The sequence below is a fragment of the Centroberyx affinis genome, unplaced genomic scaffold, assembly GCF_046629955.1.
Source record: "Centroberyx affinis isolate AG114_WGS23_722 - 3 ecotype Tasmania unplaced genomic scaffold, CSIRO-AGI_Caff_v1 ptg004540l_1, whole genome shotgun sequence".
In the NCBI taxonomy this organism is placed as follows: Eukaryota; Metazoa; Chordata; class Actinopteri; order Beryciformes; family Berycidae; genus Centroberyx; species Centroberyx affinis.
Genome location: NW_027282176.1, coordinates 18476 through 32474, shown reverse-complemented (window position 1 = coordinate 32474; position 13999 = coordinate 18476). Strand labels below are relative to the sequence as shown.

General features: G+C 41.0%; 1 protein-coding gene across 1 annotated transcript in view; it reads right to left on the bottom strand.

Moving 5' to 3' along the window:
* The window catches only part of LOC139665351 (metabotropic glutamate receptor 7-like), a gene marked incomplete at its 5' end in the record, with an annotated part of 37146 nt that extends 23427 nt beyond the window's left edge, over window positions 1-13719 (bottom strand). Inside the window, 2 exons of the mRNA XM_071544346.1 lie at window positions 10662-11597; window positions 13667-13719. Coding sequence (XP_071400447.1) covers window positions 10662-11597; window positions 13667-13719 — 989 coding nt within the window. The remainder of the gene's footprint in view (window positions 1-10661; window positions 11598-13666) is intronic.
* Between the last annotated feature and the right edge of the window lie 280 nt (window positions 13720-13999).

Here is a 13999-nt window from a genome sequence, read left to right as displayed (position 1 = left end):
GAGATGTTGAATTTGATTCAACTTGTAGCTCCGCTCATCATTCACGATGGAAGGCAAAGGACTGAAGAGTTTGAGGTTGTTAAGAGGTATAAGGTATAGCTGCTGCTCTCCACACCTGCACTGGCCATCTGGCAATTGTGGTGAAATCCAGATGGGCTGAGTCACTTTTGGGCTGCAAGAAAAAATATATATTATCTTCTCTTCTATTCTATTGTATTCTGCTTGGTCAAAGCCACCATAGTCTGCTGTGTCGGTCCCTATGCCACTCATTTGCCTTTGTGTGTGTGTGGGTGTGTAGCAGTGAGCAAGTGACAGAAAGAAGACAAGAGATAAGTTGTTTCATGTTGACATTGTACACTTGCCTATTGTTTAACCAGCCTCAGTGTTGATACTGTATATTTTGCCTTCATCTGTCGTGATGCATTAGTTTTTGTTTTATTATTTTGAAGTGGGCTTTGCCTGGAAATGCACCCATTGTTTTGTACAGCTCATTTATTTGTTGATCATAGGCTATTGTTTCACGAAAGCCTATGAATGCATCTTTTGATGGAGTGCCAACTTCTCCACTGTATCTCATTTATTAACTGATCATATTTTCCTAATTGTGCCCTTTTGTTGGTGCTGACTGTAGCATCTTCTCTTGCTTATATTGACAGTAGTTATTTAGTTAAAGCTTGCATCCTACTCCTATGCAATCCATTTGGTTCATATTGTAGATGTGTAGGGTGTCTAGATTGTACCCTAACTTGTAAAACCATCTTTTGAAAATACAGTACACTATTTTTAGCATGCACATGCACAACCTTTGTTAAATGTAAAACCGATAAAGTAATGCTAGATTTTATTTTAGATATTCAAATCGGAAGTTTAATTAAAATGAGCAACGGATACGTCATTATTTTACATAGAGGCTTCATGCAAACTGGCCTCAGTCAAACAAACAAACGACCAACAAATAAATAAATGGGCCAATTAAGGCAAAAAATGCCAGGGCCAAATTTTGTTGTCAGTCTGATCCTGCTGCTCACTGTTATATTATCATTTAGATGGCTGAAAAAAATACACCGGCTGCTTAAGAGAATAAATGGCAGGGAAAACCGAAAACATAATGGCACAGTATAGGTAGGCTAAACCATTCCAGATTGTGCCTTCAAAGATGAATAACTGTGTGATTTATGTGAGGCTGCCGCACAGCTGGGCCCTAACCAAGAGGTCATGTTCTTTACCTTGGCAATAACATTACATACAACCTCGGACCACAGACAGCTGCTGCGCCGGTTTGTGCATGAATGTGTGTGTGTGTGAGAGAGAGAGACAGAGAGAGAGAGAAAGAGAGAGAGAGTGTGTGTATGTGGTCTGTTGTCGTCTTGTGGGGGGCAAATGTGCCCACAAGAGAGGAAAACCTAGAAAAGTGCATGTATTTACCTGGAAAATGTGTGGGTGAGTGATTGACTTATTGATTAAGTGATTTATTTTATTTCTGTGCCCTGCATTCAAGGGGCTCAGCCTGTATGGGCTTACAAGATACATCCATCTCATTTGCAAAGTGAGTTTAACAAACATATTCCAAAACAATCTCACACAAATTACTGCTCAGGCTTTACAGATAAAGTATGCCATGTAGAATCCACCTTTTCTGAAACATCTCCCTATCATGCTTGTGTGCGTGCGTGTGCATGTGCATGTGCATGTGTGTGTCTGTGTGTATGTGTGTGTGTGTGTGTGTATACGTCAAACGGGTCAGCAGAGCGACACAGCAGCAGTCGTGACAACTGAGAGCCAAGGTAAAACCTAATAAGAGACCTTGCTTCACTGCATGCAATAGAAGGCCAGTGAGGAGAGGAACAGGAATGGGAGAAAGGAGAAGAGAGGAGGGGGAGGAGAGAAGAGAAGAGAAGAGAGATGATGGAGAGGAGAGGAGAGGAGAGGAGGAGGGAAGTGAAGACTGAAAAGGAGAGGAATGGGGGGGGGGGGGTGAGGAGAAGGGATGAGGTGACAAGCGAGGAGAGAGGAGGCGAGGAGAGGCAGGCGGAAAACACAAGCATTAATGGATGCCATAAAATGCACGCTGCATGAAGAAATTATATTAGCATTGCAAATATTGTCGTCCCCTCTGCCCTCTCCCCCCTCTCTCTCCCTGCCTCCCTCCTTCTCTTCTGTCTTTTTCTCCCAATCTCCCTCAACCCAGCAAACATGCCTCTCCATTTCCCCTCTCTCCCTTTCTATATATATATATATATAGTTAAATCATGGCGGACAGTTGCAGTTTAAGCCTTAATGACAAGAACAAGGCTCCGCAGTCTGACCTTGACATTTTGCATAAGGATACCTATGAATCTCCTGGGGAATCTGTCGGTGGAGGAAAACACTTTCCTCAAATGATTCATTCATGAAGTGCTAACATGTAACAGTAGAGTCCTTTCTTTACATCTTTATACATAATGCACCATGATGCCAATGCTGATACCGATATTTTTGTATTAAAGCTGGTGATAGCTGACATTTTGTGTCAATATTTAATCATTTTTATGATAAAAAAAACTACAGGAATTCAGTATTTCCCCCCATAAATTTATTTGCAGGGTGGAAATGCCTCTGAAACAGCATTTAGACCCTCATGGGATGCAAAAACTCTCCATTAAAACCCATGCTAATAATATTCTTGCATTGGTTAGCAGCTTCTTAAAGGAAAAAAAAAAACGCTAATGGTGATGTAATTTGCATTTGTGGGCCCATTTTGTTTTTCGGTGGTGTATTTGTTTTACTCCTGCAGATAACTGGACAAATGTAGATGATGTGATGTCTATATTCCATATTTGATAGCAGAAAATCTTTCAACTATCTAAAACTTAAATGGGAAATGTCAGGTTTTAGTGTCAGTCCCTCAGAATCAAAGAGTGAGAGCTTCTTTTTAAACGTCTTTCTTTGCACCGTTCAACAATCATACAGGGAGAAATCCACTGTAGAAGAGGCAGAGAGACCAAATTCTCCACTGACAGTTGCCTCAATAGCACATTCAATTCAGCCACAAGACATGTTGTATGTTGCATGCACTGCCGCGATCATAGACACACCCCAGTGTTCATCAACTAGCTGGCTATCTAGCTATATTTATATGCCCATATTCCCACCTTTGATTGAAAGGAATAAGTTCACGTCTGTTCCCTGGAGGTTGTCAAAAGTAATTCTCGGAAACTTCTGAAATCACTAACTGAAGCAGAAGTAGATGAGACAAGTTGAGGGAAAGCAGCTTCACCGAAAAAGTAAATTACAACACTTTATCACAAAATAACTCCAGGAATGAACATCACAAACTGATGATATCGATTGCATCAGTATCCATCAGAGTGGATTTTGAGTAAAATAATTTCCTCACCTCCATTATATCATATCGCTGACTGTCTGTTGTTATTGAAAGGTCAAAATTGGCCCAATATATTAGCAAACTGATATATCGATACTGATATACTGATAACCTCCCTCCCCCAACACACACACACACACACACACACACACACACATATGCAGCACTCTGTCACACACATACATGCACACATATATGCACAAACGCACAATCACACACACAACCGGTCTTCCATTGTACATACTATACAGCACCTCACCCAGGACCCTGAAGCTAAAGCTAACTCTCTCACTGCTAAATCCTGAATGAGTCTGCCATTGCATTCATATCAGAGAATACACACAATATACCTCTGTTACATTTAGATACAACAAATCCCTTCTCAGGGTACAGTAAACAGCTTTTATCAATATGAGAATAGGACTCTGTTAAGCACACAGGGGCTAATCCCTAAGCATTATTTGATATTACAATCCCTGCACAGTGGTGCAGAGATGTGGATGTGTGTGTGTGCATGCGTGTGTGTGAGAGTGTGTGAGAGCATGTGTGTGTTTCAGTAGACTCAAAATCAAAAAGTTTTTTTTTTTTTGTAGAGAATAGAAGTTTATTCAAGGCTTAGAAGTTTGTTTGAGGCTTAGGAAAGTAGTGAAATAAAACATGAAAAATATATGAGCAATTTATCTCAGATGAAATGTATGTAGGCACACAGGCTTTATGTAGTCTGATTAAAATTTAACAGATATTACTGTGTGTGTGTGACTCAAATATTCAATAATACACCTCCTATTACAGTCAGTGTCAGGTTGCTTTACCCTCTCACTTTCTTTAACAGCACAAGGGGTTGGCACATCAGATCCTGTGCATTGTAAATAAAATGGATCATCAGCTTACAAAGCTCCTGAGAGCAGAAATACTGGTTTAGAGGAACAGGCCAGAGGTTTATTTACTCAGCCAAGTAAATCTAAAAATTCTCATGAAATACCTTCTCAACTGATGTTAATAATGAGAGAAAATCCACATTCACATTTTACATAAAAGGCATTTACCTGAAGCTCTTTTCCAGGGCGAGTGTAAGAGTAGAATAAGCCTTAATTGCTCGATCACCAGCCATCCAACAGGTTACTTAGCCAATCATGAAGACAGAAAATCACCTTCTTCTTTCATTTACATATACAGAACCCATATCCAAGTTTAAATTGACAAATTATTCAAAGCATCAAGACTTACATCAAGTTCTTTTTCACAGCTATCTGTTACTACTCATACAAATACCAATCACTAAACAAGGATCAGTTAATGTTTGAGGATCAACAAACTATTACTATTAATACTATTGTATGTCTAGCGCTATACAAAGATTAGTGAAGTTTTGAGATGTAAACAAACAAAATCAAAAGACTAGCAATCCAATTCCAGTCTAATTCATGCTCTTTGTGCTTTCTTTCTGTTCTATTGCTTTGATGTTTAAAGAGTTCAGTTGGTTCCAGCAGGAAGAATCGCAGTCCGCTGTTGGTCCAGTGGTCCCAAAACCCATCGCTGCTGTCTTTACCTTATTCAATATGTAAACTTCGTGCTCGGTCCTTGAATCACCTTTATTATGACTCATATTGCTGTTTTTACATTATCTTTTAATGGGCTGCGTGCCTTTCTTTTGCGTCTTTATGTGTCTATGCAAGATGTCTGTGAATGTGTGCATAAACGAAGGCGTGTGTGAGTGCACATACGATTGTACGTGTGTGTGTGTGTGTGTGTGTATATATAAGAGCATGTTTGTGTGGACTGTGTCTGCATGTGCTTATTCATTAGCGTCAGTTACCTAAGTGTTGCACTTGCATTGCGTAGGAGAGAATCTGTGCCTCTCTGCCCTTCCTTCTGTTTGTATTTGTGTTTGTTCTGCAAACTAGCCTCTTCAACACAGCAACAGCCCGGTCCACAGCCTCCTTTACACCCTCCTATCCTCGCTCGCCCTCCCTCCCTCCCTCCCTCCTCTCTCTCTCTCTCCCTCTCTCTCTCTCTCTCTCTCTCCCTCTCTCCCCCGCGCCTTCATTGCATCACTCCACCCCTTCTTCCGCCGTCTGTCTGTCTCGTTCGTTCCCTCGCTCCTTCTTTCCCTCCTTCATGCTTCCTTTGCTCTCTCCCTCTCCTCCGTGCCTCGCTGTCTGCCAGTGAGTTTGTTTGCATGTGTAAGTGTTTATGCACTTTGGTGTGTGTCTGTATGTGCGTGTGGCAATGTGTGCACCCATGCCTGCGATGTGTGTGAGTGTGTGTGTGTGTGTGTGTGTGTGTGTGTGTGTGTTCATGCTCCTGTGCATGCATGTACATACATCTGTGTGTGCCTGTTCCAGTGTGTACATGCATGTGCTCTCCCATGTCTGTATTTCTTTCTGTGTGTGTGTATGTGTGTGTCTGTGTGTGTGTGTGTGTGTGTGTGTGTGTGTGTGTGTGTGTGTGCATCTGTGCGGGGCGAGCAGCTCCTTCCTCTGTGCTCATTTGTATTCTGCTCGTCATCGGGCCAGGTAGGTAATGACAAGCAGCAAAGGCCAGGATGTCACCGCTCCACTCAGCTGCTGGCTGCTTGCTGACGTCAAGCGTTCACACACACACACACACACACACACACACACAAACACAAACACACACTCACACACATCCACACGCACGACTGCACACACACAAACAAATGAACAAACCGACACACATATACACACACATCCTTGCACGCTCAAAAACATGCCGGTGTGTGCAGGTATACACACATACACTGACACATGCATGTACACAATCACCTACGCTATTTTGACTTTCATCCTCCCTCTTTTCCTCTATCCCTCTCTCTCTCTCTCTCTCTCTCTGTGTCTCTCTCTCTCCCTCCCCAGATGAGACTTTCATCCTAATGATGTAGCCTCTTCCCACCTTCGATTCTACATCATTCTCCGGCTCCAGCTCCAAAGGGCTGAAGGCAAAAGCCCCGCAGCCATCTAAATATATGTCTGGCATATCCGCATATCTCTCTCCTCTCTCCTCTCTCAATCTCTCTGTCTCTCTCTCTCTCTCTCTCTCTCTCTCTCTTTTGTTTCTGTCTCTTTATTCCGTTGCCCTCTCTCTTTCTCTCTCTCATTCAATTTGGCTTTCTCTCTCTCTACCCTCTCCCCTTTATCCGCAGATCACACCGTTCTTTCCCTCGTTTTCTCCCCAGTCTCCCAATTTACAACACTGCAGATCACTCTGTACTCTCTTGCTTCTTCTTCTTCTTTTTCTTCTTCTTCTTCTTCTTCTTCTTCCCTCTCTCTTCCCCACACTCATCTATCTCCTTCTCAGGTTTTTTTTCCATCTCTGTCTCCCAAGGTCTCTCATGATCCATTTCGCTGCATATCCAGTTCTTCTTCAATAAACCTTGCCTATCTTATTTATGTGACCTATGAATAACCAGACCTAAACAACCGACATGTACCCATTTCAGGGGAACATCATTAATAAAATCTTTTTTCTTTTTTTTTCTCCTATGGTAAAAATGTGTTCCTCCTCCAGAGACTCCTTTGAATGAATGCCCACTAGTTAGAGCTGCATGATAGCATTTTCATTGCTGAATGTTGGGATTGTGATATGAATTCTAATACATGTGGACACAGCTTTTTCTGTCATTTCTATCAAGGCATTATTGTAGCAGAAAACTCACATATTGGAATTTACACCCATAGAAAATGTGTCCAACATGTGTCCTGACATTAAATTTGAATTCATTGAAATGATTTACAAATGTGCAAGTCAATATTTGAATGAATGGAATAGAAGCTGCAAACTCTTATTTTAAAGCAGTGAGTGTGTGACCTGGATGAAGAACCATTTAAAGCAGTTTTTTCCTCTTTTTTTCCAGGCTATCTAAAACCATACAGATTTCATCATGCAAACTTTAATGTTGTAAAGATGTCTTCCTCCTTATGGTTCCTAGTTAGTTATGTTTTATCACCTCTAAGTATTTATCATAAGGGTTATCATATTCATATTGAATTTGGTTAGTTAAAAGTTGGCAGGCGGCCCCAATACTTTCCTGTTCTCTCGCCAAACTCAGCATAAATGATTCAGCAAACAGTATTTTAATAAAAACTTCATAACTTTCTAGCCCTGATGCATGCCGTTCTGTCTTCTATGCTATGCCAAGCTCCATCCAAAAGTCTGGCAGTTATGTTCTTTTACACTATGCCAAGCTCCATTCAAAATTCTGGCAGTAATGTTGCCAAATGTACATACTACTACATACCTGATAGAATGTGTTTTAAGAACTTTCATGAATGATTACTGACCTTTGGTAAATTCGGCATACATAAGATCCACCAAGTGGCACTTTATTCCAATAAAATCTCAATTTTTACAATCGGTCCACACTGCTCGCTACTGCCCACCATGGTGAATGTTGGTAAAAAAAAAGTTTAAAATGTTATTAAAATTAAGTGATGCTTGGTAAGTGAGTGATGTTCTATTATGTGTGTATCATTTGCTGATAAGATAAATAAGGCAATACAACATATCAACAAAATATCTTTTGATAAATACTTAAAGGTGAAACATGCCTCACTGGCAGCCATAAGACACATAACATGAAAACTGTATATTTTCAGCTGCCTTGAAAGGCTCTTCTGATTGGTCATCATCACCACCACCAGCTCTCTCCTTGCAGCGTCTTGAAGGCTCACATCTACAAATCACTTTTACAACAAATGCTCCACAATTGTAGCAAAAGTGAGTCGCCATTTGTGACGCGTAAGACAGCATCTGATAGGTTGCAACAGCAGATTCGAGAAGTTGTAGAGAAATATATTCAAGAAAAAAACAAATGTGAGCAATTACTGTATTAGCTTTTTGCCGCTGCTTGCACATTTGTAAATCTTTTCTGTGAATTCACATTTAGAATATTCACATTTTGCGTGAATATTTCTGTGTGTAAATTCCGACATGCAAATTCTAGCAGGTGTTTTGCCTGATAGAAATAATACGGTCATACATTTATTCTTCACTGCTTCAAAAACAAAAAAAAAACAAAAACGTGTGCATATAGAGGATGGTGCATGTGGAAAGTTGCTAATGCTTCTTTGACAGGAATCTTGATATATGCAGACAAGGGATTCGGTGCAGCCCAAGACTACCTTGTTTGAAATCCTGTCCAAAAGCACCTTTCCCTTTAAGAAGAACTTGTTGCCTCTTGCGATTGGGAAATCACAGAAGTCAATATCGCAATTTCAATATTTTTTTTGATTAATTGTGCAGCGCTGCCACTAGCCTGTGCCTAGTAATTTTGCCGCAGGGTGCAAAATTTCCCTTACGGTGCACTGACAGGGCTGGTAGGCCGCTCACAGGCCAAGAGCTTATCAGCTGTTTCTGTGGCCTAAAGCAGTTTAGGTGTACAAGTGCATCCCTCTGGACAGGACACCGGTCCATCACAGGGGTTTACCCCAATCCACCTCTTTAATGCTGAGTGCCAAGCAGAGAGGCTTAGAGTGTAGAGCGACTCTGCCAGGGATCAAACCCCAAACCTCACAGCGCCTGGGTGGACTCTTACCTCGGCCGCTGATCTGGTGTGAAGACAGCAGCCATATATCCTCCTTAGGGAACTGACCAAACCCCTTAATCTCTGCCTATATAAAGAGCTCTATTCAAAAAGTTAAAAAATTGGTTAACTTTACTTAAGTATGATAAGGATATTCATAATTAATCAAAATGCTTATTAACTCAGGTACTAACTGATAATGCCTACACTTGTCACTAACTAATACACTAACCTACGTCCATGATGAGAAAGGTCAGAATTTGCATCAAGAAGAGCTGTAACACAAGCCTCCCCTGCTATAATAGCTTCTAATACCCTCACATAACACCTAGTATCCATTATAGCTGTGTGGATTAAGCAAAGTGTCATTAATATATCCTAGCAAATAACAGACACATTTGTGGTTTCCCTCCAGACAAATGATTAATCAAAACCATGGATTACTCTGTGACAGGATGTGAAAACAAGAAACAGAAGTTAAATAGACCTATGGGGACATAAACCAGTTTAACAGAGCTTACAGAATAATTATTTATCCTCGCAGTGCTTGATGGAGTTTTTGCTAAAACTTATTAACAATGCTTGGCAGACCGCATTTCATATTTCACAGAGGCCTAAATGTGGGAACTAATTTCATTAAGGAACAGTTGTCACAACATTGTGATAAGAAGTAAAGGTCATGCAATTACTGTAAGAACCTTAAAACTTTTCTCAAGTTTCTCTATCCTAAGTTTCTTCACAGTGCAGCAAAATTCAGAGCTTCAGCCTTAGGCGGTTGCTGAAAAAGAGCTAATCATGTCAACTTCTGAGGGTTTTTAAGACCTGTTACAACCAGAAAAGAACAATAACAAAACACAATCACACTGAGTCTCTGAGGAGCCTAACCACCTATGGAAAGACAGCTTAACACCTGGGGATTGCAGCTGTCCTTTCCTTTTTTTTTTTTTTTTTTTTTTTTTGCTTCAATTTCCGCACTGTAATTGCTTCATCAGGACCGAGTAGTTGATGAGAACAAACAATGCCTGGGGTCGTAACAAACACATAATAAGAAATATGTCACTATTTTAATGCAATATTTTAACAACACAGGGTATTGCCGCATTAAGTTTCATCTGGATTCCTACACTTATAAAACAAGAACATCATAACAGCCTTTTTTTTCACTTTATCTTCTTTTTTTTTTTATTTAAAAGAGAAATGCAGAATCTGGCTCATTGAGTTTCATATCAAAGCATTTCTCTTCTTTGCACGGATCGGAATGAGATTATTTTCCACTAGCAGATCAGGCTTGTCTGGAATCCTTTAGGCTAATAGAACAGGAAACAACACTGACAGTCACCCATTATGAATGATGCAGTAATGCCCCACTTGACACAGATTTTTGTTGGATTGTGATTTGTTGGTGATTTGTAATTACAGTGTAACAGGGGCCGTGCTGTTTTCTGGTTTATAAACACGGGAAAACCGGGATAAGTTTGTATTTTGTATGGGGGAAAAATATTTCTGTTGCTAACAATGAAAAGATGTGTAACAAGACACTTTGAATTCTGCTCCTTAAATCTGATTAGAAGACAAGAAGACAAAGGATGATGGACATAGAGTACAGAGAACATACAGTTTCATACAAATACAGGACACAAGATTTTTATCCATCCATCCATCTATCATCCATCCATCATTCCTCCCTCTACCCATCTATCCTTCATCTACATCCAGCCTTGCACTCATCTCCCATATCCATCCATTGGCCCTTACCTTTTCTGCCGACTGCGCCGTGCCAAAGAAGATGGGTATGAAAGCCAGCCACACGATGCAGGTGGTGTACATGGTGAACCCAATGGGCTTGGCCTCGTTAAAATTCTCTGGAACCCCGCGGGTCTTTATCGCGTAAACAGTACATGTCACCATCAACAAGATACTATAACCCAACGAGCAGATGATCTGAAGATCTGTGATGTCGCATTTTAACACCCCCCGGGCCAGATTTGGGTTGATGGTCTTCTGCTCATCGTAGTCTATGATGGTGTTGGGCGGGTCCACCCCGAACCAAACAAACACCCCGAGGAGCTGCACCGAGATGAGGCTCGAGGTGATCGCCAGCTGTGAGGTGGGGCTGATCAGCCTGGGCGCCGTCACCGACTTCTTACCCTGCTCGAAGATGCGGTAGATGCGGTTGGTTTTGGTGAGCAGAGCGGCGTAGCTGATGCACATCCCCAGACCCAGGAAAATCCTCCTGAAGGAGCACACGCCGATGTCCGGCTTGGCGATCATCAGGAACGTGATGATGTAACACAGAAAGATCCCCGTCAGAAGAACGTAGCTCAGCTCCCTCCCGGACGCTCTAACAATCGGTGTATCGTTGTACCGTATGAACGTCGCCATGACGAAAATGGTAGCGATGATCCCGAGCATGGCCAGGAAAACCGGGATCACAGCCCAGGGCGAGTGCCATTCCAGTTTTATTATGGGTATAGGCTGGCATGCTGTGCGGTTGATGTTGGGCCTCATGTTGTAGGAGCAGAGCTTGCAGGAGAACTCGTCAAACTGGTACTGGTAGCCGTCGCAGGGCTCGCAGTGCCAGCAGCAGGGCATTCCTTTCACCACCTTCTTCCTCTCGCCGGTTTTACAGGGCAGGCTGCATACGGAGCTGGGGATGTCCTGCTCCCCTCGAGGCCACTGCATGTCCTCGATCTGCAGAGACAGCATGGGAGACAACGAATAGTTAGATTCAGTGGCTTAATGGTAAATGCAAAGGTAGGCACACTTAGTTTTTGGCTCACATGTTAATTCTGGCTGTTTTTACATGCGATTAAAGATATTTCTTAAATCAGTTTTGCAAACCTTGCGGCCTCATTCACACCCATTCAATTCCAAACAGCATAAAAACAACTTAGGCTGGTAAAGGTAATCCATCACTGTGAATCAGAAGCCAACAACCACGTTTTACAGAGTTGCATCGGAACGGCAATATCAGGCTATAAACGTTTACATTTTAAAAGAAGTTCCAGTAACCATTTCATATTAATGCGTGCATTTGGGAACACTGCAAGAGCCGAGACGAGACAGGAGGCACCGCCTTACTTCTGCTTTCTGCTTGTAAACAAACATATTGCTTCTGGGTCATTACATGTCCAAGTTCTGAGTTTTCCTCTCCAAAATGAGTCTGTCAACCAACGGCTAACATTCTCTGTGGTTATATTAGCTGTCAATGACATCCCAGTCAAGCCAGTGTGCGAACCATAACAAGACGCTTCCGCCAGTCCGTAAAAGGAAACGGAATTTAAAACTAGATTTTACACAATTACATCTTGTGTTTGTTTCAAAATATTTACTTTGAAAAACAAGCTAGAATTATTGTCCTTTAACAACTACCACTACCACTACCAAACAAAAATCCATTATATTTTCAAAATAGTATTATTTCCAGACCCTTTCAAGAAAAATTCTTATATAGTTTTGTCTGACAGTACTTCATAAGGTATGCTGTGACTTTATATCAAAAACATTAGCTCAAAAAAGCGGTTCCCTTGTTTAAAAGCTGAGTTTAGGTGACTTTCCCTTCCACTACATCCATGATTGCATTATGTGAAAATGTAAAAGCTGTCAAGGGCTTAAAAATTAGGCTGCATTACAGGGCCTCTACTTGGTATTTTGGAATATATTACAGATCTTCACTATACTTCTCCAAGGTGAAAGTAAAAAATAATAAATTACAGACCTCCTGCTTGTTAATTTGGAATATGTTTAAAATCACAATTTTCTCCATTTGAAAGATGGAAAGCAGTTAGAGGTTAGAGTATAGGTGAAGGTGGAAAGAATAAGTTACTGTGCATGTTATATTGGTAAAAATAACTAAAATTACATATCCTCAATGAAGAGAGATATTATGACAGTGAATGGTTACATTAGATGGAAAAAAAAAAAATAATAATAATATTAGAACCCCTTACTTCAGAATACTAATGTCTCCCCCCATATCTATGCCTATGCCTGTGGCTGCATTGCATTCTGGTCTATTGAGGCTGCTGTCGTTGGAGAAATTGGTGTCTCTGCCTCTTCTACGATGGATTTCCCATCGTAGAAGAGGCAGAGATACCAAGTGATTGTTGAATACATTGTTGAAACCAAAATCTGATGTTTACCATTGATGCTTTAGATAGCTGAAAATTTTCCTGCAGTGAAGCTCTACTGCATTGGAAATATCTCGATATGATGTCACATCAATTTTTCCTCGATTCCTAGATTTTTCATTTTCATTTTCCTTTGTAGATTTGGACTAAACAGTAAAAACAAATGAGTGGGGCAAACACTTGTCCCCTCTCATAGATTCCCATCCAAACAATGTATTTCTACCATGTCAGTTAACCAAATGTAAATATGTAGCTATTAGTATTTTTGTCAGCCTGTCATGAAGTAAGTTACATTTACTCTTACACATGGATGTCTCCATTGCTAACAGAATAAAAAGGGTGAGAATGAACAACTTTATGCTGCCAGAGAGAATGGTAGCAGTGTTTGGGATTTAGCTATCCCACAAACACCTGGATGGCCTGTGTGTATCTATAAAAGGGAAATGTGGAACTCTCTTTCAGAGGTTCTTGGTAAAAAACCCACACATGGCTTTACCTTGAACCCTAAGTGCAGGAGAAAAAAATAAATATAAAACCTCAGTGACCCAGTCTCAGTCTATTCCATACACTCTAAAACCTAGAAGTTCACCATGTGGTAGAAACCCATTGTAAGTAATGGCATTGTAAGACATCGACTCTGAGGTTATGGTTGCTTGGTCCTGGATTTATAGCTAGGATCTTATCTTTCAGTGTGTAGCACCGCTGTTAAACAAGCATTTGCTTTGGCTCTGCTGTGTGTGTGTGTGTGTGTGTGTGTGTGTGTGTTGTTACTGAAGCAAAGGTCTCATTGATTTGACAGCTTGACCGCCACTAATGAGTAATGAATACCCTATTAGGGAAACATCAATATGGATAAATTCCACCTGGATCATAACAGTTATCTGAGTAGATATGTCAGTTATCTACAATTACTACTCAATATTATAGCCGGGCGGCATAGTGAGTAGGAGGAATGCCTTGCAA